The sequence below is a fragment of the Xyrauchen texanus genome, chromosome 30, assembly GCF_025860055.1.
Source record: "Xyrauchen texanus isolate HMW12.3.18 chromosome 30, RBS_HiC_50CHRs, whole genome shotgun sequence".
NCBI lineage: Eukaryota > Metazoa > Chordata > Actinopteri > Cypriniformes > Catostomidae > Xyrauchen > Xyrauchen texanus.
The window spans coordinates 28,103,674-28,131,082 of NC_068305.1; the positions used below are offsets into that span (position 1 = coordinate 28,103,674).

Here is a 27,409-nt window from a genome sequence, read left to right on the forward strand (position 1 = left end):
CAGATTGGTAAAGAGACAGCTGAAACAACAACCTGTAAGCCAAACAAAACAAAGCACAATTACAGATGTGTTTGCAAGTGTCACGCCATATGACAAGTCTCCATAACGCACTGCTTGGCAAGAGACACAATGCACCATTATCAAAGTGGGATTCCAGAAAATGATCCACTCACACTGGACAAGAGGTACCAGTAATAAGTATAACTTTTTAGAAAGAGGATTGTGAAATACCAGTTTAAAAAAAAACCACAACATCAACAGTTTTAGTGGTTTGATTGAGTGAACCACACTTTTATATCCAGTTTATTTTTCAAAAGAGTTTATACGAAGTACATGTTACATCCTGCATAAATGTCCTTGTTTGTTTGGACAATCTTATTTTCGTGAAAAGTTGTATGTTCTTATTTATTGTTCTACTTTATTTAGGTGTAATATTGAGAAAATAACAAGTTTGCAGTAATGCAAAAATATTATTTAATTTTGTAAAAATATATATATTTTTTAATTTGAAAACACTGTGCATTTATAGGTGTTGTTAGTTTGTATGTTTGAGTTCAGAAATACACATTTCAGCATTATCAGTAATCTATTTTTGCACTTTCCTTGATAACCAAGCAAGTTGATTCATGATACCATTTGTTTATTATATCGCAAATCGCAATATTAACCTCAATAAATCGCAATATGACATTTTCCCCAAATCGTACAGCCCTAGTGTGTGCTATATGGCCTTATTTCAATGACTTTTTTTCAAAAACCATGAATAAACATTATTTTCTTAAAAATACAAACATGTATAAATGTTGCTCACATATTAGTGTAGCCCAGTTTGTGCTGAATACAGTGTTATCAGACATTAGCCCTTAATATGTTAAGCAACTGAAAAAAGCACAAATGTCAAGGGATGTCAAAATTTCTCCAGGGCCCAAAACACCCTCAGACCCCAGAGGGTTAAAAGAGGTATTCCCTGTAAACTCAGAACCTCTTCTTAATATCATTAACTCTTAGCTATCCTTAGGACATGTCCCAAGAAACATTAAAATGGCAGTTATCAAACTGCTTATTAAGAAGCCACAACTTGATCCTGGAGAACTGGATAATTATAGACCGATTTCAAATCTCTCGTTTATGTTGAAAATACTAGAAAAGGTAGTATCCTCCCAAATAGGTTAATTTATACAGAGAAATAGAACTTGATCTTATCATCTGTTCACAGCTGCATTTCACTTCTATTGCTTTTAGATCTTAGCGCAGCATTTGACATGATAGATCACAACATTCTCTTAAATAGGCTAGAGAACTATGTGGAGATTTATGGAGTTGCATTAGCATGGTTTAGGTCCTATTTAGCAGACCGCTACCACGTTGTCTATGTAAATGAGGAATTGTCAAACCAAACAAAAGTAAAGTATGGAGTGCCATAGGGATCAGTTATAGGGCCTCCGCTTTTCTCCTTGTATATGCTTCCACTGGGAGATATTATACACGGTTTAATGAAATATGCATTCCTCTTCACTGTATTACAGCCTCTAAAGCTGGAAACAACACTTCACTACTCTCCTCTGGTGCCCTACCATGGACATTACATCCAAAAAAGAGAGCACACACGTGCCCATATGCCAAACAACACTTTTGTATTTCATTCAGCATAGACCAATTCTATCTATAGAAAAGTCAGCCTACTGTTTCGGCTTTCACTGTGAGATCAGTCTGGTTGTGAAAACATTGGTGGCAACAGACAGTCCAAGTGGACTTAAGAGTTTTTTTTTGTTAGTTTTTTCTGTGGAGGAGTATTTCTTTTCTCACCAGAACACTAAACTAACTGGCTTTTCCTCAGCCATATTATTCAGCATTGAAGCATTGCTATACCAAACTGCAACAACGCTGTACAATCTGTATCTGATTATGCATTGAAAATGCTACAACCTTTGACCTTTTCATACCATTTCCATCATGGCTAAGGCATCTAACACCTACCAAGTCATTTTTGCCTGAAACTGCAAATAGACCTTCAATTCAGTCATGACCTCTGGCTCTGTAAAGAACATGTACATTGTTCTTGCAGGATAAAGCATGTGAATGTTGAGGCCAGTGACACCATAAATGTCAAACAATATATTACTCTAATATTATTTTTGTCCTTTGCTGTGTTTCTGATGTTACATAAATGATTCAGCACATCTTTCAATGGTTTCAGGCGCAGAGCTGCATTTTTATCAGATCCACTGCCTGATCAATCTGTCTGCTTTTGATAAATTATAGCACATGAAACATCTTTATGGCTAATTTAGATTGCATTTTTTTGTATAAGTGGGGGTTTATTTATGGTTTCTCTCAATACAATGCTCTGTATAATTTGTCCAATTCTAAGAAAAGGATTACATGGATTTGGTACATATACATGTAGGGGTGGGTGATATACTGGTATAAACCGGTAGAAATTTGGCAACCGGTACATATTTTGGTATTGTGGCAATACAAAATTGCCACTGCGTGGCAAGGAATGTGCACATCATTCTATTAACATCACACATAAGCGTTACACTTTCTGTCGAAGAAATAGAGGAGGAAGGCAGGGCGGCATCACGTGCGACTGGGAGAATTGAAGAAACAGGATTTTTCAGCGGCCGCTCAAGTGAAATTTCTGGCCACTGAAGCAAATTCAATTACATTCTTCACACTTTCTGAATAGGTTTCTCATCTCACACATGCAGCAGTGCATCATGTGATTGTTGCGCGCAAGTCAACTCCAGTGGGCTTCCAGATTGTGCTCCACAGACAGTAGAATACATAGTGTGGGATCACTGGTGCTACACAATCCGGTTTCTCTCCATCAACAACTCTCTATTTGAATTTTTTAGCTCATAGCGATATGGAGGAAGTCAAACATCTCAAACTGTGAGAGAGTCTGTTATTCTAACAAGCATCGACAAGGAAAACAGCTAAAACAATATCATATGCCAACAATCATGTCATCTGTCATGTGGATTTTTTTAAAAACACATATCATCACCCTTAATAAAATTCAGTTCGAATTATGTTAGATATTAGAAAATAAACCAGCTTTGCTTTCAGATATTCAACTATTGTCTACAGAGATGGCTTAAAAGAGTAAAATTAAGTGTTTTTTTATAAAGGAGATGAAAGATATTTTTTACTCACTAATATGATTAATTATTCTCTTTGTTGCATTGCAACATATTCTTGAGGAAAGTTTTCTAATAATAATAATAATAATAATAATAATAATAATACTAGTCAACAACATCAGACTGAATTGTGAAATTTAGCATTGTGATAATGCATCGTGAATACCTCCAATTAATTTTTTTAAACTCTTAAATTATTCATGATTATTTAATTCAATTACTGGAGTTAAAATAAATAGGCATTACAATAAATGTATTTAATTTAAAAACCAATTTGTATTGATTTTTTTGAAAAAACATTTATTATATTGTGATATCAATTTAGTGATACCTTGATATAAGATTCACCTCTTTGGTAAGATTTTATTTTAGAAACACCTGCCAATTATAATTCCTTTCATTAGATAGCTCTAATTACAATTACAGATTTTGTTTAGTTGCTCCTTCATGCATCCTGAAATGTAAATTAACTCCACGATAAAGAACAAGGTCACATCTTACGGATTCAGGGCTGACAGAATGGAAGCACAGAAGCAGAGCATAATGAGATATTAAATAATCAAGTAGAAGGTAAATAATGTTATAAATAAATTATTCTGATTTAATTAGTGCTTAAGCCATTATTTCCCATTTTAATTTCAATGGCTCCTTCTGTGGAAATGTGGCGTTTCAAAAACACAAAAACCGACTTCCTGTAACCAGCACATCAACAGTAGAAAACTGTGTAGATTGTGTGATCACTGCACCAAGGGCACACACTGACTAGGGTTGAGCGGTATACCAGTACTAACGAAATATTTCGATACCAAAAACAATTAAGTGGTACGATATCTTCTTTTTGCTCATTTCGGTACCATATTACAGTATGTTGCCATTAACACAATGCTATGAGAAGTGACTGTTTTGAGAGAAAATCAATTTGAAAATAAAATTTGAAAATAATATTTAAATGGCTAAGTGTGATCATTAAACAGCAAAAAGATGTCATGTAAATAAATATAGATCCACTTTCGCTGCGTGCTACAGAATGAACAAGAGGTGCTGCTCAACTCTATGGTCTACTTCACACACACAATCACGCACACACACTGGTGCTTGATTTTCATGCAATGCGTGTTTAGTGCATGAATGGCTGTGAACACTCAAATCTCCTTGCAGCTCAAGATTTAAACTTGCAAGTCACGAAGGGAGTATTCCAGCATTAGTGGGAAGCTTGATATAACTAACCCATCAAAAAAGCAAGGACTCAAATGTCTGTCAAAAAAAAGTCTCGCTAAAATGAAAGCTCGATTCAACAAGATGTGTGAAATTGAAGACAGAAAAATATAACTACTACATAAAATGTAATATTCAAAAAGTAGCAATAATACTCAACATAAAAATAGTATAATATTAAATGGTTGTATTATAATAATAATAATATTATTAGTATTATTATTATCATCATCATCTGTAAGCAATATCACAAGAGCAAGTGTCCTGCAATATCACAAGAGCAAGTGTCCTGAATAACAGCATTGTGATTCAGCCATAGCAGCCTTGCCTTAGGTAATCAGATTTTTTTTTTCAATAATGTTTTCATTAAAACTGTCAAGCTGTGCACCATTTTATTTTAAAATCACAAATAAAACTGCAATTTGTAGTTAAAATTGTATTATTATATTTTAATTTGATTAACGCTGTATGTATTACTTAGATTAAACACCATTTGATCATACAATTTAATTAAAACATTTAACATTTAATACAGAACATTTAAACTGAAAATGCTGAATTTGTATCTGTAAGACTTTATGCAGTTATTTTAATCAAGTCATTTTCTGTGTAATTTCATATCAATCTGAGGCCTTTTATTTGTTGCCTATTATCGATTTAGTATCAACACAGCGGTACCAGGGCCAGGGTGATATTAACGCACGGTGGGGGGCCAGTCACACCATCCTCCACCGTATTCTCCCCTGTCGACATTCTCGGGATGGCTTACATGAAAACACGTTCAGCGGGAGATGTCAACGTAAACACAGAGAAGGCGCGGAATATTTAAATTCATCCATGTAGTGCATGGTGATTGAGTGCGAATGTCGTCCGTGTGTGTGTGTGTGTGTGTGTGTGTGTGTGTGTGTGTGTGTGTGTGTGTGCCATGCAGAGACAAAAACATGCATTGCAAACATACAAGACCACAGAGGCCAGCAGTATTCAACCCTTCATAAGTCATTCAAATCCAAAAATCCTGTGATATGATATCACTAATCTAATATTTAGAAGTAGAAATCGCTAGATTGTGAAAATCAACAAACAGCCACCCCTTCACAATCCCAGCACAAAATCGAAATGTTGCCATAGCAACAATAGCCCAATCCCATTTCATCTTTCTACCAATGTTTTTTGTTTGAAAATCAGCCGTCATTATTGCACTTTTTCAAAAATCACAGAAAAGCAGAATATGGATTCAGAATCTCATTTTCTGCAAGAAGAGCACAGACCCATGTGCAGGCACACACACACACGCACACACAACCTTTAATGTAGATAATAAATGGCATAATAGGGATTAAAGCTGAATAAATGTGCTCTGAGCAGACCCTGTCAAAGAGCATCATAAATCACAGGTAATTAGATAGCATTAACCCCCATTTTCCTCCCTTGGAAGAAATGTGTTTATGTAAATGTCACCATGGCAACATATACTGAAGTCTCAAATAATTCCAAAACAGGTAGGGAGTTCAATAAGGAGAAAAGAGGCCTCCATCCTTCATCTCTCTGTCTCACTTTGTAAACCTTGCAATAGCTCTTAAATGGCACAACAATGAATTGAGCCTAATGGTTTGAGCAAACAGCAAGAGTGCAAAAAAAGTGCTTATTATGCAAGTAGGCACTTTCAGAGAACACTTTCAGTTTTTTTCCTCCATTGTGTGTTTGCGTTTTTTTATGACATATTTTTAAGCATGTTAAATGACACCTGGAGATTAGCTGATAACCCATGACATGAGATTATTTGTTCCATATGGTACCCTTCTGTTTTAATACTACTTGCAGCTGCACATGTAGTTATGTCCTATGAGATATATGGATGGTTATATTTGTGTATGATTCTGCCACATGATTGCTAATTTGTGCAAGGTATGGAGGAGACATTTTGTTGAAACTCAGCCTTGTTGAGTCATCATATACTGCATTCAAATACATGCAACATTTAGTATTTGGCAGACAATTTTACAATGCATTCAAGGTACCTATATTCATGCATTGGGAATAAAACCCATGAATTTGTGAGCTAATAACAGAGCAACAGAAACGCAATACAACTTTATCGATATTAGAGTTGTTTGGAAAGTCCATAGACAAAATCCTTCAACTAAGGAACTCAAAACTCTACCCATGCAGATAGTATGAAGAAATGTTTCCTTAACCTTTAATCAGTATGACTGCAGGTTCTGAGTGGTGGTGGCATAGTGGGCTAAAGCACAGAACTGGTAAGTAGAAGGTTGCCGGTTTGATCCTCACAGCCACCACCATTGTGTCCTTGAGCAAGGCACTTAACTCCAAGAAGCACTGGTGGGATTGTCCATATAATAAGTGTACTGTAAGTCTCTTTGTGTAAAAGCATCTGCCAAATGCATAAATGTAAATTGTTCTATCATCAGTTACAGTCAGGTCCATAAATATTGGGACATCGACACAATTCTAATCTTTTTGGCTCTATACACCACCACAATGGATTTGAAATTAAATGAACAAGATGTGCTTTAACTGCAGACTTTCAGCTTTAATTTGAGGGTATTTACATACAAATCAGGTGAACGTGTAGGAATTACAACAGTTTGTATATGTGCCTCCCACTTTTTAAGGGATCAAAAGTAATGGGACAGATTAACAATCATAAATCAAACTTTCACTTTTTAATACTTGGTTGCAAATCCTTTGCAGTCAATTACAGCCTGAAGTCTGGAACGCATAGACATCACCAGATGCTGGGTTTCATCCCTGGTGATGCTCTGCCAGGCCTCTACTGTAACTGTCTACAGTTCCTGCTTGTTCTTGGGGCATTTTCCCTTCAGCTTTGTCTTCAGCAAGTGAAATGCATGCTCAATCGGATTCAGGTCAGGTGATTGACTTGGCCATTGCATAACATTTCCCTTAAACTCTTTGGTTGCTTTTGCAGTATGCTTCCGGTCATTGTTCATCTGTACTGTGAAGCGCCGTCCAATGAGTTCTGAAGCATTTGGCTGAATAGGAGCAGATAATATTGTCCAAAACACTTCAGAATTCATCCTGCTGCTTTTGTCAGCAGTCACATCATCAATAAATACAAGAGAACCAGTTCCATTGGCAGCCATACATGCCCACGCCATGACACTACCACCACCATGCTTCACTGATGAGGTGGTATGCTTTGGATCATGAGCAGTTCCTTTCCTTCTCCATACTCTTCTCTTCCCATCACTCTGGTACAAGTTGATCTTTGTCTCATATGTCCATAGGATGTTGTTCCAGAACTGTGAAGGCTTTTTTAGATGTTGTTTGGCAAACTCTAATCTGGCCTTCCTGTTTTTGAGGCCCACCAACGGTTTACATCTTGTGGTGAACCCTCTGTATTCACTCTGGTGAAGTCTTCTCTTGATTGTTGACTTTGACACACATACACTAACCTCCTGGAAAGTGTTCTTGATCTGGCCAACTGTTGTGAAGGGTGTTTTCTTCACCAGGGAACGAATTCTTCGGTCATCCACCACAGTTGTTTTCCGTGGTCTTCCGGGTCTTTTGGTGTTGCTGAGCTCACCGGTGCGTTCTTTCTTTTAAAGAATGTTCCAAACAGTTGATTTGGCCACACCTAATGTTTTTGCTATCTCTCTGATGGGGTTGTTTTGATTTTTCAGCCTAATGATGGCTTGCTTCACTGATAGTGACAGCTCTTTGGATCTCATATTGAGAGTTGACAGCAACAGATTCCAAATGCAAATAGCACACTTGAAATGAACTCTGGACCTTTTATCTGCTCCTTGTAAATGGGATAATGAGGGAATAACACACACCTGGCCATGGAACAGCTGAGCAGCCAATTGTCCCATTACTTTTGGTCCCTTAAACCGTTCACCTGATTTGGATGTAAATACCCTCAAATTAAAGCTGAAAGTCTGCAGTTAAAGCAAATCTTGTTCGTTTCATTTCAAATCCATTGTGGTGGTGTATAGAGCCAAAAAGATTAGAATTGTGTCGATGTCCCAATATTTATGGACCTGACTGTATGTGCAAACTGTTTTGAGGATAAGGTACTTTGTACTCAGAACAAATTGGTTTTAATGCTTTTGAGATGAAAAAGCACAACATCAATTTTCAGCTCTTTAGTTTTCATTTCAGCTAGCATACCTGTCATATATTTCTATATTATTTGGCCATTAGTCCACTGACAAAGGTTTCAGCTACACTAAAAAGCAACAGAGCTGTCTGATGGAAGTGAAGCATTATGGGAGATCGGTGGGTGAACACAGTGGTGTCTGAGGAATATAATAATTCTGATTTCAGAGATCAGTATTCTATGAACATGACAGCGCTGACTAGGGATGTCAATCTTCAGCCATTTTCAAAATCAATTGTCATGCAAATTTACAATAAATTAATTTAACACCACAAAATGCACATGGTTGATTCCAAATAATATGAGCATGTAGCCTACTTTTTAAATATAATTTAAATTAATACACTTAAGAAATGTAAGTATTGGTATTTTCATCTTAAAATACTTTTAGTTCAGTGTATTGTAATATATTTAGGCTATGTTTAGTATGAATTGTTTAATTACAGTTAATGAATGACTGTTTATAATACTTGTATTAGACAATACATATGAGTTCATTAAAATTTTATATTGTGAATTATGGGATATTTCTGACCTTTTTTTTAAGTCATAATTTGAAAGTCAAATCACATCATTCAGATTCAGACGAATGTGCCTTTATGCTTTCCCAGCGATCACTGATGTAATTGTAGTTTGGGATGAAACAAGGAGACAGGCAGATCAACAGTGCTAGTTGTCATTTTGTACTTCCACAAACTAATTTGTGGTGAATGCAAAAACTTAATTTTTATTTCTAGAGAAACTCTCCAACACTGATTACATTGAGCCCGCTTCATCTTTACTGTGTATGAGAAGAAGTGAATAATCCGCATCAATCATGTCTAGAAGGGATCTCGCTTGCGTTAAGTTCAAGCGCATGCACATTCCATTAAGATGCTATGGTACTTTTTGCGCTCACCTCAGCGTATTAATGACGTAGAGCATTCTTTTTTTACAATTTTTTATAATATCAATAATATAACAATCTAAATAGTGACTATTTACACTAGTTGTACATACCTGCCACACAATGCAGCTTATTTGCGCTCAAATTGTCTGGTGGACACAAAGAAATTAAAGACAGACTGCATCCTTAAGTGTTGCTGCAATAGCTTTTTGTGTAAAAATGGTATGGATGTGTTATTTCCATGCGGATATGTGTTTTTTCCATGGGTTTAAATCTGCCTTTAGACCCAATTTTCCCCATCCTGTTACCTGTGATGCAGACTCAGGCTGGTTGGGATCCATATGCGTTTATTAGGCAGAGCAAACAACACAAGAGGTACAGGCAGGCTCGTAACTTAAACAGGCAGAGGGTCAGGGCAGGCAGCGAGATATCAAGGTCGGTAAACAGGCAGAGATAAACTAGGCAGGCGGCAAACTACGAAGGTCGGGGGAAAACAGGCTGGGTAGGTACACAGAATAATCAAGACTAGAAGTAAACACGCTCAGAAATGTGGCCGGGGCTAACAAGACTTCGCGAGGAAGGAATTCACAGGCACGGTTAAAATAGACAGAGGTAATGAGAAACAGCTGGGAACAATCAGGGCAGTTAGTACTCAGGCGAGTGCGATCTCCGGAGGCCAGGGAGAGAGACGCCCTCATCGGTGTTCGTGACATTACCCGACTCCACTCTTAATATTTTTTTATAGTACTATATAATAATAAATAAAATTAATATAACGTTGATTTCCTCACAGTGATTTGGTCACAATGAAGGTTAGAGAGTTGAGTGAAATTTTTGATCCGGGTAAAATTAAGGAATGCTCATGAACTGTTTTTAATGCGAGCGCACGTCGTTGCTGTGAGTTCAGCAGCTCGTGCTCCTTTCTAGGGATGTGCGGGACAACTAATGTCACTGATGTTTAACTGAAGATTTTGAGGTCGACTAGTCTATAAAGAAACAACCTTCAAATTCAGTAAAATAAAAATTGTTTATGCGAACCATTTAAAATACTTAATCTATTCCAAATACGATGCTTAATTCCACTGAAAAGGGGCATTTATCTGCAACATGCTCACCTTGCATTATGATCATCGTACATTAAATATACATTGAACATGACATACATTCACTGAATCAACGTTAGTAAATATTTGACAGGCATATTTATTGAAAACAGTTGAATGAATGGTGCAGGACCAATCGAGCAACACAGCCTGTTCTAATCGGAATTCACCAAGTAAAAGTTACTAAAACCAAACCATGTAGTGGCATGAACATCCAAACTATAAAATCTTATGAATGTATGCGGAGAGCACCAGCCTGCCGCATAAACATGCTGTAGAGGGACACCTCCAGCCAAAGCTTTAGAGGAAGCAACCCCTCTGGTAGAATGAGCCCTGATACCTACTGGCAATGCTTGACCGCACACCTCATAGGCCAGGGCAACAGCATCCCTCACCCAATGTGACGTTGTTTGTTTGGTGGTGGCCGCCCCCCTGCTACGGCCCCCATGACAACTGAATAGTTGCCCTGACTTAAGCCACTGGCTAGTGCGGTGGACATAATCCTAAAGGGCACGGACTGAACACACTCTGTGAAATTTCTCCTGATCCGGCATTGTAAACAGAAGGCTTCAAGAGTGACCGGAAGTACAGCTTTGAAAGGAACCTTAGGCAGGTAGTCGGGATGAGGTTGCAATATTGCTTTAGCCATTCCTGGGGCCAAATCTAAGCAGGATGGCAAGACAGAAAGAGCCTGCAAATCCACAATTCTTTTTAAAGAAGTAATTGCCATAAGAAAAACCATCTTGAGAATCAGAAGCTTATCAGACGCTGACTCTAGAGGTTCAAAGTGGGTCTCAACCAGACCCTCAATGACTATCGCCAAGTCCCATGAAGGGATCCTGGTCCTAACAGGAGGTCTTAACTGCATGGTCCCACAAACGAAGTGAGCGAGCAGAGGATGTTTCCCCAATGGCATCCCGTCAATCAGGGCATGGCAAGCCGAAATTGCGGCCAAATAAATCCTGAGAGTGGCGGGTCTTGTGCCTGCTGATAATTTTACTTGCAGAAAGTCCAGAACTGAAGCAATCTGGCAAACCATACTCTGTTCGGCCAACACGACACTATCAGTAAGAGGCAGGAACCTTGCTGGCGAACTCTGGCTAGAACTACCGGGAGCAGAGAAACTGGAGGAAACGTATACATGCGCATTTTGGGCCATGTATGCACCATTGCGTCCAGACCCAGGGGGGCTGGGTGACTCAGAAAGAAGTAGAGGGGACATTGCGCTGTCTGTTGGGAGGCGAAGAGGTCCACTTCTGCTTTGTAAAATTTCAACCAGATTTGTCTCACTACCTCAGGGTGGAGTTTCCACTCCCCCGTCAGTATTTTCTGTCTGGACAGTAAATCCACTCCCTACATTAAATTGTGCCCGCATCATGATCGAATCCCATATGATCCACAGATAGGTAGTTCTCTGAGTGGGGGAGAGAACGTTTTTCTTGTCGTTGAGTCTAAAACTCAGAGAAACCAGATGAGCTAAGGCGATATTCCTGTGCTGTAATGCCAGTTCTTGCAACAGTGCTAGTATCAGCCAGTCGTCTATATAATTCAGAATGAGGATGCCCTGAAGAGGAGCCAGTGTTGCATCTATGCACTTCGTGAATGTGTGGAGTGATAAGATCCAGGCCAAATGGAAGAACCCGAAATTGTATAGCTTTGCCCCCAAAAGCGAACCTCAGGAACTTCCTGTGTTGTGGCAGTATTTCTATATGAAGATATGCATCCATGAGATTGATCGTGACTAACCAATCATAATGTTGGATTTGAGACACGACCGTCTTGACGGTTAACATCTTGAACTTGAGCACCTTGACTGAGTGATTAAAGCCTGGAAGGTCAAAAATCGGACGCAATCCCCCATCCTTCTTGGGAACCAGGAAGTATCTGCTGTAGTAACCTGACTCTCTCTCTCTGGAAGGGGATCATGTTCTATGGCCCCTTTGACCAAGAGATTTTGCAGTTCTTTCAACTGTAAATGTGCTTGTTCTGGTTTCACGGAAGTGGGGACCACGCCGTTGAAACACGGAGGATGGCAAACAAATTGAATTCTGTAGCCTTTTTGTCCTTAGGACCCACATGGAAACACCCGGCAGTAGCTTCCATGCTGCCAGGTTCTCTGAGATGGGTATCAATTTTGACACTTCCTGAACAACGGCAGGAAGCAACGGAACACACAACATTTAGCTGGAAACCGCTAACTCCCGAAACACCAGAGGTGGAGGGAATGGAGAGGTTTCGTGGGGGTATTGGGAAGATGCAGATGGATGTTTCACGCACCCCGTCCCGAGGGGGGCTACCCCCACAAGGCTGGGCACAAGACCATCAGGACTTTCTCTTTCTGGAGATAATGGTCCTGAGGTCTTGCTTTGGACGAGCCAGTCCACAGTCCTTACGAGGGGGGAGCGCGATCCGCCACATTTTGTTTCTGAGCCTCCCTTCTGGAAGGACCGGGGCGGGGCTTTATAACTACTATGTTGAGTTTGCTTGTCTAGCAAGATGACATTTTCCTGCGCATGCCGCGAGTGAGAGAGGGACGAAGCACGTGCTGCCTGAGGTGAAATTAAACTATGTATCTGCTCCAGATATCCTCTTTTTTAATAATATTTGTAAATATTATATAAATTACATTACTATGGCAGTAATTTAAGCACAGCCTCTGTAAAAATATAAAGCCAAATGTAAAGGTGTAAAAATGTTGATCAGTTTAATGGGGGAAAATATTAACAGACCAGTGTCGACTACCAGCATCAGAACATATTTAGTCAACTAGTCTCACACATCTGTACACATTTACAGTCAAATTGCAAAGGAAAATGCAAACAAATGTGTCCCCACTCAAGATATACATCCACTGAGGTGCAAACTTTGTTTATTAAAATGTAAAGTTCCATTTGGGTAGATTAGAACCCTGAGCCTATAACGCAAGATGTAAATCAGTAACCACTAGAACACCCTTTCAGATGCTTAACAGAAGAACGGATAATTGTACTTCTCCACTGACCAACATTATCTTGAACGACAGTGGCATACATAGTTGAATTTTATCTAATTTGTTAAATATCAAGAATGACTATTCATCAAACAGACAAATTAAAATAATGTTTATGAGCTCTCCTCATTGAAGTGCGACTTCAAATTAACTATATTTAAAAATCTTGTGAGATTGATGTGAGTTCTTTTCTAGACATGACCGTCCACATCTGTGCAGTTCTTCTTCTGTAATGCAGACAAGCAGCACTGGGCACTTTAGTGCCCACTAGTGCCGGATGACTGTATAGACAGATTGTTCAGTGTCTGTTGGCATGATTAGTGAATGTATTTGTTCTGAAATGAATAGCCGATCGATAAACTTAATCGACCAAATTATTATTACAATTAATCAATTAATAATGAACATCCCTAACCCTGACACATACAAAATCACTGATACAAAATGTAATAAAATATTTTGTAGTCTATTTCTAAGCCATTTGCATGCCCCATGATCACATTCCATTTGCATCTCTGAATCGTCTCTTCATGTGCACAAAACTTCAGCCACCACAGCATAGTTTTAAAGCAGAAAACCCTCAAAATCTTAGTGGAGAAAACAAAGGCTACTATAAAGGGATCAATGGAAAGGAGGAGGTGAGAACCGGCTTTTCAAAATAATAGTTTTAATGATAAACTTAAAAGACAACATAAACATACACATGACGGACATGTCCGTAAATGATCTCTCTCTCCCGCACGATCCCCTGCAGTCGACCTTTATCCCTCACGGAGGCATAATTAGCCTAATACGGGACCGGGTGTGTAGGATCATGACCCGGCCTCGCCCTCCGCCCTGCCATAGCTATAATACACACACAGACAGAGAGAGAGAGAGAGAGAGAGAGAGAGAGAGAGAGAGAGAGAGAGAGAGAGAGAGAGAGAGGCTTCACAGAGCAGTACATTGAATATACAACTTAATAATAATAAAAAAAAAAAAAGGAAAACAATTATAACAAGTCAATAATAAAGTTTTTTGAAATAACACACAAAAAAAATTTTTTTCAGGGTTGCGCCAAATGATTTGAACAAAATGTTCCTTTTCATAATGTAAAAATATCGATTTATTAACAGTTACAGAAATATTCAAACCAGCCTGTCTGGCACCAACAATCATGCCATGCTCCAAATCACTGAGATCAAATTTGGATTAATTTCAGATGGTTGATGTGAACATTAACTGAAGCTTCTGAACCGTATCTGCTTAATTGTATTCACTGCACTACTGCTGAGATAACACCTAACATTCTCCCTATTGGACAAAAACATATGAAACCCAAAATTATCTACATGCAGAGAATTCAGTTAAAGACAGACAATATCAAGGGCATATGTGCTGTCAGCACAAGTCTGCTAACACAATAAGCCCATAACACAAACATTAAGTGTGTATCCATCATGTCCAGTAAAAGAAGATACAGCATCATTAAATAAATAAAGCTCTTCAGTAGCATAGGAAAGCATTATGTGCATTTATGGCTCCCCTAAGGGCTTTCATAGCATCATGAAAAGGATTATGGTCTGGTGTGTGAGGGGATGACATTCCACAGTCTGTTTAAGGATCTATAAAGAGCTGCAAGCAGTTTTCAGATGTGATCTCATGAGAACTTGTATGTACTCTTAGATAAAGTTCGGTTCTAGCAAACTTACATTCTCTTATGTTTGCATAGACACTTAAACTTACAATATTGATGTATTGACAGTATGTAAACGTCATCATTTTACGTATTAACACCTATAGAAACGTAAAAATGTTTACGTGTACTGTTTGAATTGATTAATATTGAATAATTCATAGAATTAATTAGCAAAATGCCATCACATTTATTTAATGCAGTTGACATTATAATCTGAACATAAGTTTCATTTAGTTCTGTGATTTCTCCTGCTCCATACAACATTTTAAAAGGAGTTTATAACTTTAACCAAGACTACACTTTAAAATGTTAAAATTAATAAAAAAATCTGTAATTGTTTAATCATTTAATTATATTTTTGTTCGCCATGGGACACAAAAGGAGTTTTCAGAATATGCCCAAAAACTAAATAAACCACAAAAAGCACCATAAAACTACAATAGAATTAATACATACATTTGTTAGCTATTATCCAAATCTTCTGACTGCTTTCTGTGAAGAACAGACTCAAATTCAAGCCTTTTATTCATCGATCTCCATCTCCATCTGCCGCAGTGCCGTTGTGTCCGCTGTAACCGTCAACCCGTGTCGGTTTCGTTTTCAAAATAAAAAAATTGCCACCTCAAGCATTACAATCAGCGGTTTTACGGCAGTGCTCATTGGCTCGCAAGAGTCTTGTGACCGTTTGCAACTGCCGTATTCTTAGATGTATATGTATGAATGAGAAATGTCAGTGCCATTACAGAGTGCATCAGGAGAAGATTTGTAGCGATTAAGAACTAAAATTCTACTCTCCACATCACAGTGCTATATTATGCCATCAGGGAGCACATTGGATGCAGCATATCACCCACTATTTTTGTACTGAAGTTTGCCATTTTTTGGAATAAATTATTGTTATTAAATGTATCTGCCGGTTATGTGTTTTATATGATTAATAAATGGTTATGGTTAGGTTTAGGAGTAGGTGTGGGATTAGCGGCTGTAAAATATATATAAATGCATATATTTTAACAAAATGTATTGCTACTGTATGTTTTTATATTGTTGAAATGTGGTTATGTTTAGAGGTTGGGGTAGAGTTAAGGGATCTAAAATATCTGTAAAACAGTAAAAATGTTTATAATCGGTTCGCATATTCAAATATAGTTGTAATGGGTTTGTCAATATTTTATGTTTCTAAAGCTGTAAATATGTAAAAAAAAAAAAAACAATTATGTATTAGATGCTTTCAAATGTCCAATTTGTTCGTTTTAGTGTCTATTCAAATGTAAAAACATGTACGTTTAATGTTACAAATATTAATGTACAAATAGCTACTTATATTAATGAGATCAGGCTGGGTTTTCATATGTCAGCTATAAATAAAATAACCACCATAACCCATAAAACTATAATCTATAAAGCAGCAAAAAATTCTTTAACAAGTTCTAGTCTACATTACATAAAATAAATCAGTGTTCTTAACACATATTATCAAAAAATGAAATGTTCTACATTTCAGACACTAAACAAACATTCTCAATAAATTCTCACAATCCACTTCAGAATCACCATCTACAGTAGCTATGGAATGAAAAACTAATGTTCATATTCTCTTGAAATTACATAGGTCTAACCCTTTTATCATATCTTTTTACATTACTTTTACTTCCCTTTTTGACACCACCGTATATTGCTGCCTTGTAAATCAAAAATAAATTTAACACACCACACAGCTACGCTGTTCATTCTGTCCCAGCATATGTTCAATGAGTGCTTTAGGGACCACATACTGTGAGCTTATCTTTTCAAAGTAAACAGACACATATACACAGGAACTTTCTGAACAGATTGAATCAAATGAGCCTTTGAAATGCTTGCATTGACTTGAGGATATGGATCTTAGTTATTGTGCTAAAACTAGGCATCTGCACAATCCAAAATGAACTTTTACTAAATCATAGGTCATTTACATTAAGTCATACTTGAAAATTACAGACTACACTTGCTTTTAAGTATTCAAATTGTGCTCATGGTGTGGCTTATGAAATGATCTGAAGCCAAATTAATTCGCTCAAATTGACTTGTGAACACAGACTGATGAAACCATTAATTATTCTACTTTTATTTACAGGAGGGAACCATGCATGCTCACTTAGGTGTGAAAGACTATTGTGATGATTGTGTGAGAATGTGGATGTGTGTGTGTGTTTTAGAGAATATATACTCTCAATACTAATATTAATAACAATATTAAATACTATGGGCAGAACACAAAATTCCAAATGTCCACCACGCCTAAACTATTATTATATCCTGGCACCGACTCTGGATCCAATTCAGTGGGATTTATTTACTGTTAAACAGTGATCTGATGACAAAATAAGGTAAGTGGCAAAATATCAGTAAATTCCAGACAGACAGACAGAGAATATAAACATATGTCAATCAATGACAAGAATTTATTTATTTTTTGGTCCAGATCTATTAGGTGTACTCAGTCATGTTTTCCTCATTTAAAAAAAGTGTTAATCCTAAAACAAAAGAATAGTGATCTGATGGCAAAATAAGGTAAGTGGCAAAATATCCGTGAATACCAGACAGACAGATAGAGAATATAAACATATATATGGTTCAATGACAAGAAAAAATCATTTTGGTCCAGATCTATTAGGTGTACTCAAGTCATTGTATCATCATTAAAAAAAAGTGTTCCTTCTAAAATCAAATAAATAGTCATTTAGAAATATATCAAATTCACGACCAGTCATATCATTAACCTTATAAAAATGGTTCTATTGTACACTGAGAATAAAAACAGCCCTGTTATTGGACACTTTCACTCATGGATTAAATCAATCATGGAACCTGTGAATAGTCCCCCTCGTGCCACCAAAACAACACCAATCCACATTTCTCAATAGCATTTTGAGATGATATTCTTCTCACCACAATTGTACAGAGTGATTATCTGAGTTGCTGTAGCCTTTGTCAATTTTAACCAGTCTGGCCATTCTCAGTTGACTTCTCTCCTCATTAAGGCATTTCTGTCTGCAGAACTGGCACTTACTGGATGCTTTTTGCACCATTCTGAGTAAATTCTAGAGACTGTTGTGTGTGAAAATCCCAGGAGATCAGCAGTTACAGAAATACTCAAACCAGCCTGTCTGGCACCAACAATCTTCCAAGGGATTATCTAACCAGCCAATCGTGTAGCAGTAGTGCAGTGAATACAATTAAGCAGATACGGTTCAGAAGCTTCAGTTAATGTTCACATCAACCATCTGAAATTAATCCAAATTTGATCTCAGTGATTTGGAGCATGGCATGATTGTTGGTGCCAGACGGGCTGGTTTGAATATTTCTGTAACTGTTAATAAATCGATATTTTTACATTATGAAAAGGAACATTTTGTTCAAATCATTTGGCGCAACCCTGAAAAACATATTTTTTTTTTTGTGTGTTATTTCAAAAAACTTTATTACTGACTTGTTATAACTGTTTTCCTTTTTTATTATTATTATTATTATTATTATTAAGTTGTATATTCAATGTGCAAGGAAAGTATTTTAATATCTTTTATTTGATGATACAACACATAATTTCATTTATTCTTTATTTAGTTTTTTGTAAAAAATGCTTTAAATGTTTTTAAAGAATTTGTGAAACCAACATTAAAAGATTATATTTCTATGAACTTGACATGTCTTAAACTCATTTTAAATTATTATTTTTTTTTTATCACTTTAGACAACCTTATTTGTCAATGACCCATATAATATAGAGACAGTGAGTCATTAGAATTCAGTCGTTAATATTTTTATGTTTTTTTTCTTCCTAAGTTTCACTGTGAGGTTACAGTTATCACTCCCTTGTCTTGAATAATCAGGATGTCCATAGATTCAGTGAACTGTCAACTGCTAGGAAGTTTAAGTCAGAAAATCAATAAAAATTTTATGAGTTAATTATTATTAATCATCATTCATGTCAACACTTTAAAAAAATATTGATCCCAACCCACAGTAAAACTTTAAATCATCATCATACACACGCACACACGCACACACACACACACACACACACACACGCACACACACACGCACGCACGCACGCACGCACACACACACACACACATATATAGATAATACAGGACAGTCCATAATGCTCATCTCCACAATCCACCAGTCAGTTACAATACATGGAACAGAAGACACAGGATCACACTTGGAATACTGAAACTTCTGATGCAGTCATCCATTTTTCTGAAAATTATTTTGTTCATTTCCTGCCCAGCATGATCATGGCCCAGTTGCTGGTAACTATAAAAGAGAGTTTTAAGAGAGACCCTTTTTCCAAAAGAGGAACCTTTATAGTGTTCACTCACTACCCACTCAAACACCAGGTTTCAGCTGAGAGCATTAAGTTGTTGTACACCAAGAGAAATCCCAGATCAACTTCAAGCAAATTATCATAAATAATAAATCCCTATAATGAACTTTCTAATTCAGGATCATAACATTCACACACCCACCCACCCACTCTGTAGCTCTCTCTCCCTCTCTCTCTCTCAATGGTTGATATGATGCGTAAAAGCATTTCTTGTACTGAGCAATCAATGACAGCTACCCCAGTGATCCCAAAAAGCCATTAGAAACACAGGGTGTGTCTATGTGTCTGAAATCAGGCAGTAGGCTATTGATCATATTTTAAAAATCAGATTAACGCAATGGTCCAGTCATCAAACCCCCATTTCCTTGCATCCTCAGGCCAAACACCATCAGCAGTACCCAGTCTTATTCCCCTCTTCTACCACATGCATGCTAAACTCACACATGAGATTATGTCCCTCCCTATTTTGAGCGAGTTTTCTTGAATGAATTCAGGCAGTTTACAGCCCCCAATAACTGATTGGGGTCAAAATTACACACCACGTGGTTTATACTTGTGTCACAGAATTTAGGAACAGATGCAAGGTAGACACTCCTACCTTATTAGAATATGGCGGCATGGCAAGGTTTTTCCCGTCCCTAATGAGTTTATCCCTGATCATTATCTTCAGTTTCAGTTTGGGGTAGATCTCCAGCTCCTTCCGGTTCCCCAGAGTCAGATTCCTCGGTCCACCCATGTACCCTACAGCGCGCCCGGCTCTGTTGCCGCTCTGTTCAGTCCATGACCTGGAGCCCCGCAGCTTGAACTCGGTCATGCGACTCGTGTACAGAGGTGAGGCCGGGGACATCGGCTCCAGGGTGAAATAAAGCCCAGTTGCAGTCTCCTTATCTTCATCTTTTAACCTCTGCACCGCGTCGTGAATGCGCTGTCGGTGGTGCGGTATGAAAACCCCTATGGCGTCCAAGTCCGGGTCTCCGATCTGTTTGCAAACTTCCAAGTCGTCGTATCCGTTATCCACAAATGCCTTGACATATTGACACAGTTGAAGGGTTTTCAGCCATTCGTAAACGATGTTGGGTCCGTTGGTCATCATTTTGGATGGAGTTTAAAGCTCAGATCTGTAAAGGCGTGTTTACCTTTTTGGGCAGGTGACTCACCCAACGCGTGCTTTATGTAGCCTAAATAGTTCCATCAAAACGTCAAGCTCATCTTTCACTTCTCTCTGCCGTTTTTGATATCAGGGTTGTTTTGAAGAAAATTATGTAATTAAAATAATCGCTAATATGGAGAAACGTGCATTTAAAAAGAGTAACTTATCCATGGGAGACCACAAAAACGAGTCCGTGAAGGTTACAGCCGTTTGTCTGAGCTTGGCACTTTAGCGTTTATTAATAGGCTACTACCTATGTCGAGAACATTCAACTAGCCTCCACAGTTTACATAGAATAATACTCCACAGTCAAATTTCGCCACGTTTAAATTGCCATTCATTAGGAGCGTTTTCCTCTTGTTTGCATCAAAAGTAGATGTGCTGGTTGGTATCCATCTATAGAGACTACATTTCCCCTCCGTCTATTTCCTCTATTCATGCAGAAGTGTCAAGAATAAACGTGAATTTTACGCACCACGTGGATTTTAAAAGGTCTTCGCGCTTATCTCACGAGCCCACCGTCCGTCCCTGGTCTCTGTCAGTGCAGCCTGAAGCCAACTCTTCCTCTGTGAAGACAAACGAAACCGCGTCTCTCCGGTTTGGGGACGAGCACGTGTGGGTTCAGACTTCTCGCCACTATTTGCTGAGCAATCTAATCGCGGCGGAAAAGATCGGTTTTCCCTCAACGGTTGGGGAGCAGGCGCGCTTCAAATCTGGGCACGCGCTGTTGTAACTGTCAATTTGTCGGAGTTTGAGGTAAGTCACTGCAAGATGAAACGCTGGCCTTGTGTTTCTTAAAATAAATATGCATAAATATAAACCGTATCGTTATAATCCGATGTTATGTTTTTTTTTTGTTTTGTTTTTTTTTTTGCAAAGCTTAGACAGGTAAAGGTGCGAGCGCCCTGACGTCTCCTGCCAGTCCCGCGCAAAGCGCGTACCTCGTGTGTGCTGATCTTGCGCTATAAGAGGATTTATATATCAGGAGCGCTGCAGTGTGTGCTGCTGTTCACTTTATGGTAGTCTACAGTCTTATGGTGCCCCCTGCGTTGAAATCAGGCGAAAGGAGTTCTTTGAGTTTAAAAAGCCTATGCACATACCTGTAAGTCTACGCCATGGACAGTGTGCCATTGAATTGAGAAGAATAATGTATAGGAGGGTTGTGCACAGCTCAGAGTGAATACTTAGAATATAACATGAATAATTGTACTGCACAATATATATTAATAATGTAAATGGTTGTGTGGATGTGCCTTGATATAGTAATTATCAGTTTTGCTTACTGAGGCTCCACCATATTGCAGGCGTGATAAAATGGGGATAAAGTATGTGTAAAGTTTGATTTTGTGGTAATTTGATCTAGTTAATAATATTTAAAATCTTGCACATTTATTTAGCTAATGAAAATTCCTGATAGTTTTGTTACAAGTGTTATATATATATATATATATATGAATAACACTTCAATTAATGAAATGATATTTGGGGTAATAAGCCTCCATAAAACGTATTGATTTTCTAAAATGGGTTGAATAGATTTGTTGTGAAAAAACGTTCAAAGTGGGATCACATGTACTGATCCAATCACAATGGTAATTAATAGAGTACTTGAGATGTTATAAAATGTAAAAGGGTCCAATTGTCATCAAAACAAACTTTCTTTATTATTTATTTTCACACAAATTAAGTTGCTCATTCAAGATTCAATAAAAAAATCTATCTTGATACACTTTGTCCAGAAAAAAAAATGTGTGCCTTTAGCCCCGTTCTATACTATAAAATGTTTATTTTATACTTAAGGTTTTCAGGAACACACCAATCAATGCATGTAATGTAATTTACATATACATGTAATTTATGCATGCATGGCATATGTGTTCTTGCACCATCGAAATAAATGTTTCAGAACCGTTTGATTTGATCACTGTTTTATTTTGTCTTACTACCCCTCCTGGTGGCATTTTATAGTATAACATCATTCCTGTTCAATCTTTTAGTGTTAATTTTCTTCTCTTATTGTGTAAACTATAGAAATATTCTCATTGCTCACTATACGAAGGAATATGGATCCTTAAAATGTATTAGGATAATATATATATAGAAATAACCATCTTAAGACAAATGTTTTTGTGAAACATCTTATGTGCTTAATACTTTTGCACAGTACTGTGTGTGTGTGTGTGTGTGTGTATATATATATATATATATATATATATATACACACACACACACACAACAGTTTGTTCTGGTCCTCTAATCTGATTGCACAACTGAACCATGCACAAATGCATTTTTTATGACCATACTCGCAATCATGCTATATGGCCCTAAATCAGCACTGCTGAGATTACCTACGGCACTCGGCCTGAATCACAGTAGTGCTGATGTAGGGCCATATCGCACTCTTGCTCGTGTTATATTGCTTAAATATATATATACATACATACATACATACATACAGGGTTGGGGAGAAACGGAATACATGGTACTGGATTACGTATTTAAAATACAAAATATTTACAATCAAAAAGTATTTTTATTTCTGAAGAGATTACTTTGCATTTTATTGTCATTTGTTTCATTTAATATTTAGTCCTTTCAGATGGAAAACATATATACATATAAATTATGCGATCCAAAGTGCATTTGAACAGTGAGGAAACACTTTTCTCCCCAATTTGGAATGCCCAATTCCCAATGCACTCTAATGTTACATTTATACGAGCAGACAGAGAAGAAAGTCTGAAGTAAGTTTGGAACAGAAGAAATATAAATAAACCTAGTGTAACTTTTAGCTTTATGCTAAGCTAAAATGCTATTTCTAGCCATTTTACATGCACATGTTACCAGGCACAATCATATTTTTTTTTTTTACCAAGAAAATTCATGTTGGATCATAATTTCTTTTTTTATATATCAATTACCTTTGATATTAGGGCAAAAATCTTATTCTTGATGATAATGTTTGTATTGTTTTCCTGCAAAAATATCTAAAGATCAATTTCATTAACCTTTTTTTCTTTAAAACAACACTGATATTAAGGTATAAGATATTTAGGTTTTTCAGAGAATGTATTTTTTTGTCAGAAAAAATGAATCACAGAACTGTTTTTTTTTAAGAACAACAACCATAAACACAAACACATGAGAGATTTTTAAATCATTTTTATTTTCCATTGCACAGTCATTTCTATCTACAGAAATTCTAAATCATTTGTGGCAGCAGATAGTCATAAACATACATGTGAAATTTGCATAAAACTGTACAAGAAATTGGCTACAATGAGAAATACTGCAACCCACTGGTAATCTTATATTCAGAACAGAAAATAAAAGAGCATTTTCTGAATGTTAAAAGTGTAATATTTCAGGTAAGAATGTTCTGTCTGGGACAAATAAACGATTCACTGCAAGTCAACATGAAACATTACAAAATGAGTAAATTAAATAAAAGCCAAAAAAGCAACAGGGAAATTCAGACAATGTTTTTTCTCCTTGCTCATGAAAGATTATGAAGGGCAAATGACCAGGTTCACATCAACAGTGAATCCAAAACCTCCATGGAACAGACATGAAATAAACTAAATTTGTAACCAATAAATTCTATTGGTGGTTTCTCAGTTGTTGAACACTAAACATTTTACCGACATATACAGCATTACAGTTCAACACGGCTGATTGGATACTTTTGACAATGAAAAAAGCAACCTATGACATCAAAGTTTTCCTCATGGGTAACCACTTTAGATGAGCCACACCTTGCAAAATAATTTTTGGTTTTTGAAGTGTACATTTTATTATTAAACTGGTAAATTGAATACACAATTTATGGCAAACATCCTCTCTCATAATTAACTGGTCTTCTGATGACTCTTATCATATGTTTAAACCTTTGATGCATATTCAGGTCTTGATACTAACTGGTCTTGCAAAAGAATCAAGGGAATGCTCACTCACTCAAGTTTAATTAAAAAAACACCCTGTTGTGTCAATTATGGCATAAACAAACAGACCACATGACAGAAAACAAATAAGAGAGTGCAAGATCTAATAATTTCTTATGACCTCAAAATACTACTTCCTCAAAGTATATATAAAAATAATTTTTCAATAATTGATGATTAAAAATATGACAAGGAAATCTATTCAGGGAAATACAGTACTGCAGAGAAAAATACACATTTTACAAATATAATTGAATTAGTTAATTAGGAGAGATGACATATGAGCAAAATGTTCAAAAACAAACCTGGTTTTCAAAAACACTATAACACCATGGCATGAAAACACATCTACAGAGAATATAGAGTCTAACACAGAGAAACATTTATAGTCTGAGAGAGATTGGCTTGATTTGTTTTGTAATTCTTTTTCACCCCATTTCTCTTTGTTGAAATACGGCATATAAAACACAAAAGGCAGACTTCACTTGTAATGGTAGCGCACAGCCAAAAACATCAGGAAAGACCTCAACACTATTACTGGTGGAATATGCAGTGATACTTCAGACACAAATAGCTGTCACAGTCAGTGAAATACATAACTCAATGAAAGAAAATCTTTGGTGTTTGAAAAGATATGGCAAATGTCTTTTGGGTCAGTATGGCCACTCCCACTCTCAATTTATGGTCCCAGATTGTCAAACTATTTCATTCACAGAATGGCAAAAATTTTGAGCAGAGAGGCAAGAGAGAATCAGTGCTCAATACATCAATGTTAGCATCTTGAATGACAATGGGTCATATGAGTCAATGCAACATATATAGCAGCATTTCTTGCAAACCACAAATAAGATTGTACAAATAAATATAATGGCACTAAAATGTGGTTTCAAGGAAGAAATGGAACATATACTGAGTAGCCTTTGTGTTTAGATTTACTTCTTTTTAATTTTCTGTTTGTGAATGAACAGCTAGCACTAAATGTAGGTGAACAAAGGTGCTTTCAAAGATGAAATAAATTCTGTTAATCTACACATGTGAATATGGCTTGGGAGACTAATAGCCATTAAGCACCAGTGTGAAACCAGGAACATTAGACAAACTTGTTATATGATATTATCCTAACATTCAAAACGACAATGAATAATGTTACCTAGTCCAAAAAAAAAGAAAAACACTTTATGCTCTTCACACTTATAATCAAGTCTAAAGTCGCTGAAGATTAGGTCTTTAAAGGTGGTCCAATTTTTCCTGATTTGTGAGGCAAAGTGTTTTTGAGAAAATCAGGTTTGATAGAGCCATTTCCAACAAGTAAGTGCTTATATATATATATATGAAATGGACCATTGAATGACCCAACCAACATATTTTTACCATAGTACAATCTCTATATTGAACTAAGTGTTCTATGTTAAAGCTGTTAAATCAGAGCCAACACCAAAGAGACTGTGACTTATTTTTCAGTCTTAGGGGAGCAACAAATGTTCTAGCTATTGAGGTCTATATGGCTGTCTACCCAATGACTGATGGATAACTTTTAGATTTCAATCACACATTTGTCTACTTTCTTTTACATCTTTGTCCAGACCAGATATTTTCTGTGCCAATTTTCATAGAAAGTTTACAAGTTGAAACATCTGGATAATGTATCACATGAAAATACCATCGATGAATCACTCATGATTGGTTTATAAATAGTTAACTCACAAAGAATTCATTAATTCGTTTTTCAAGTAGATACTTCATCTATGGATCATCTGACAACTAATTATAAACCCTCTGTAGATGGTACTTTAATGTAAAGCATTATTGTAGTGATATTCATAATAATTACTTAAAAATATCACCCAAAAAGCATTTTATATTTAGACATTTACAAATGATTTTACAGATTTATTTTTCTAAATAACAAATAAATAAACAAAAAGGGAAAATTTGGAAAAAGGTCAATTTACACAAATCTATTGAGTTAATTTTAAACAAGTATAGATGTTCTCTCTTCTTCTGAAAGGTTTGCCGCCTCCATGTTATGACATCATTTCCTGTGAATGGAGCTCTTCCCATGCTTCACCCAGTGTCTTCCATATTTAAGTTTTACTTTTGACAGTAAATAGCGAATATGGCATTTATACAGATTTTAATGAGGATTTATTTAGAATTCTGTATATATATACTTTTTTCCACTTTTTATATTTTGCGATTTTTCATAGTGTTTGTTGTATGTTTTTCTCGTTTAGTCTGTTTGTCTTTTTTTGACTACTTACTGCTCTCCAATGTGGGAGGCAGAACATGATCGCAAAAAACAACAGCACAAAAACAATTCAAAGACTGAGAGAAAAAATGGAATTTCAGGGCCTGGAAAGCCCAGCCGCCACAGGAGAGGACTGGTAATATTAATCAAATAAAAACCGAAGAGTGCACACCGTCATGGTATGGTATTCCTTAAACTGGGGCCTCTCACAGTCTGTGCCTCAGTTCTGTAAGGAGACTGTCTTTAATATTGTGCTAGGAAAGGATAGCGAGGGATTCCACTGCTCCAGCAGAAGAGGGATAAAGAGAGGAAGTGGGAGAAGAATTAGAGATGAACAAGGCTGTGTAAGAGATCTCCTCAGTCCCTTTGGGCTCTGCTGTTTCCCAGAGATCAGAACTGGTACCATTTCTTATCCTTACACTTTAGCATCATCTGCAGCACCAAGCAAAAACAGAAAAAAGGAGATTAAAGTTGCAGATACCAAACATACTGCCACAATGCTGGAAAGACAATTATTAAAATAGTGGAGGTGCA

General features: G+C 36.8%; 2 protein-coding genes across 4 annotated transcripts in view; both read right to left on the minus strand.

Moving 5' to 3' along the window:
• The window catches only part of LOC127624099 (SAM and SH3 domain-containing protein 1-like), a 364,714-nt gene extending 343,477 nt beyond the window's left edge, over window positions 1-21,237 (minus strand). For both annotated transcript variants that reach the window (XM_052098760.1, XM_052098759.1), the window contains exon 1: window positions 20,132-21,237. In XM_052098760.1, the coding sequence (XP_051954720.1) occupies window positions 20,132-20,626 (495 nt within the window). In that variant the 5' untranslated portion in view covers window positions 20,627-21,237. The remainder of the gene's footprint in view (window positions 1-20,131) is intronic.
• A 2,626-nt stretch (window positions 21,238-23,863) lies between these two features.
• LOC127624340 (syntaxin-binding protein 5-like) overlaps window positions 23,864-27,409 on the minus strand; it is a 111,531-nt gene continuing 107,985 nt past the window's right edge. For both annotated transcript variants that reach the window (XM_052099127.1, XM_052099126.1), the window contains one exon: window positions 23,864-27,307. In XM_052099127.1, the coding sequence (XP_051955087.1) occupies window positions 27,266-27,307 (42 nt within the window). In that variant the 3' untranslated portion in view covers window positions 23,864-27,265. The remainder of the gene's footprint in view (window positions 27,308-27,409) is intronic.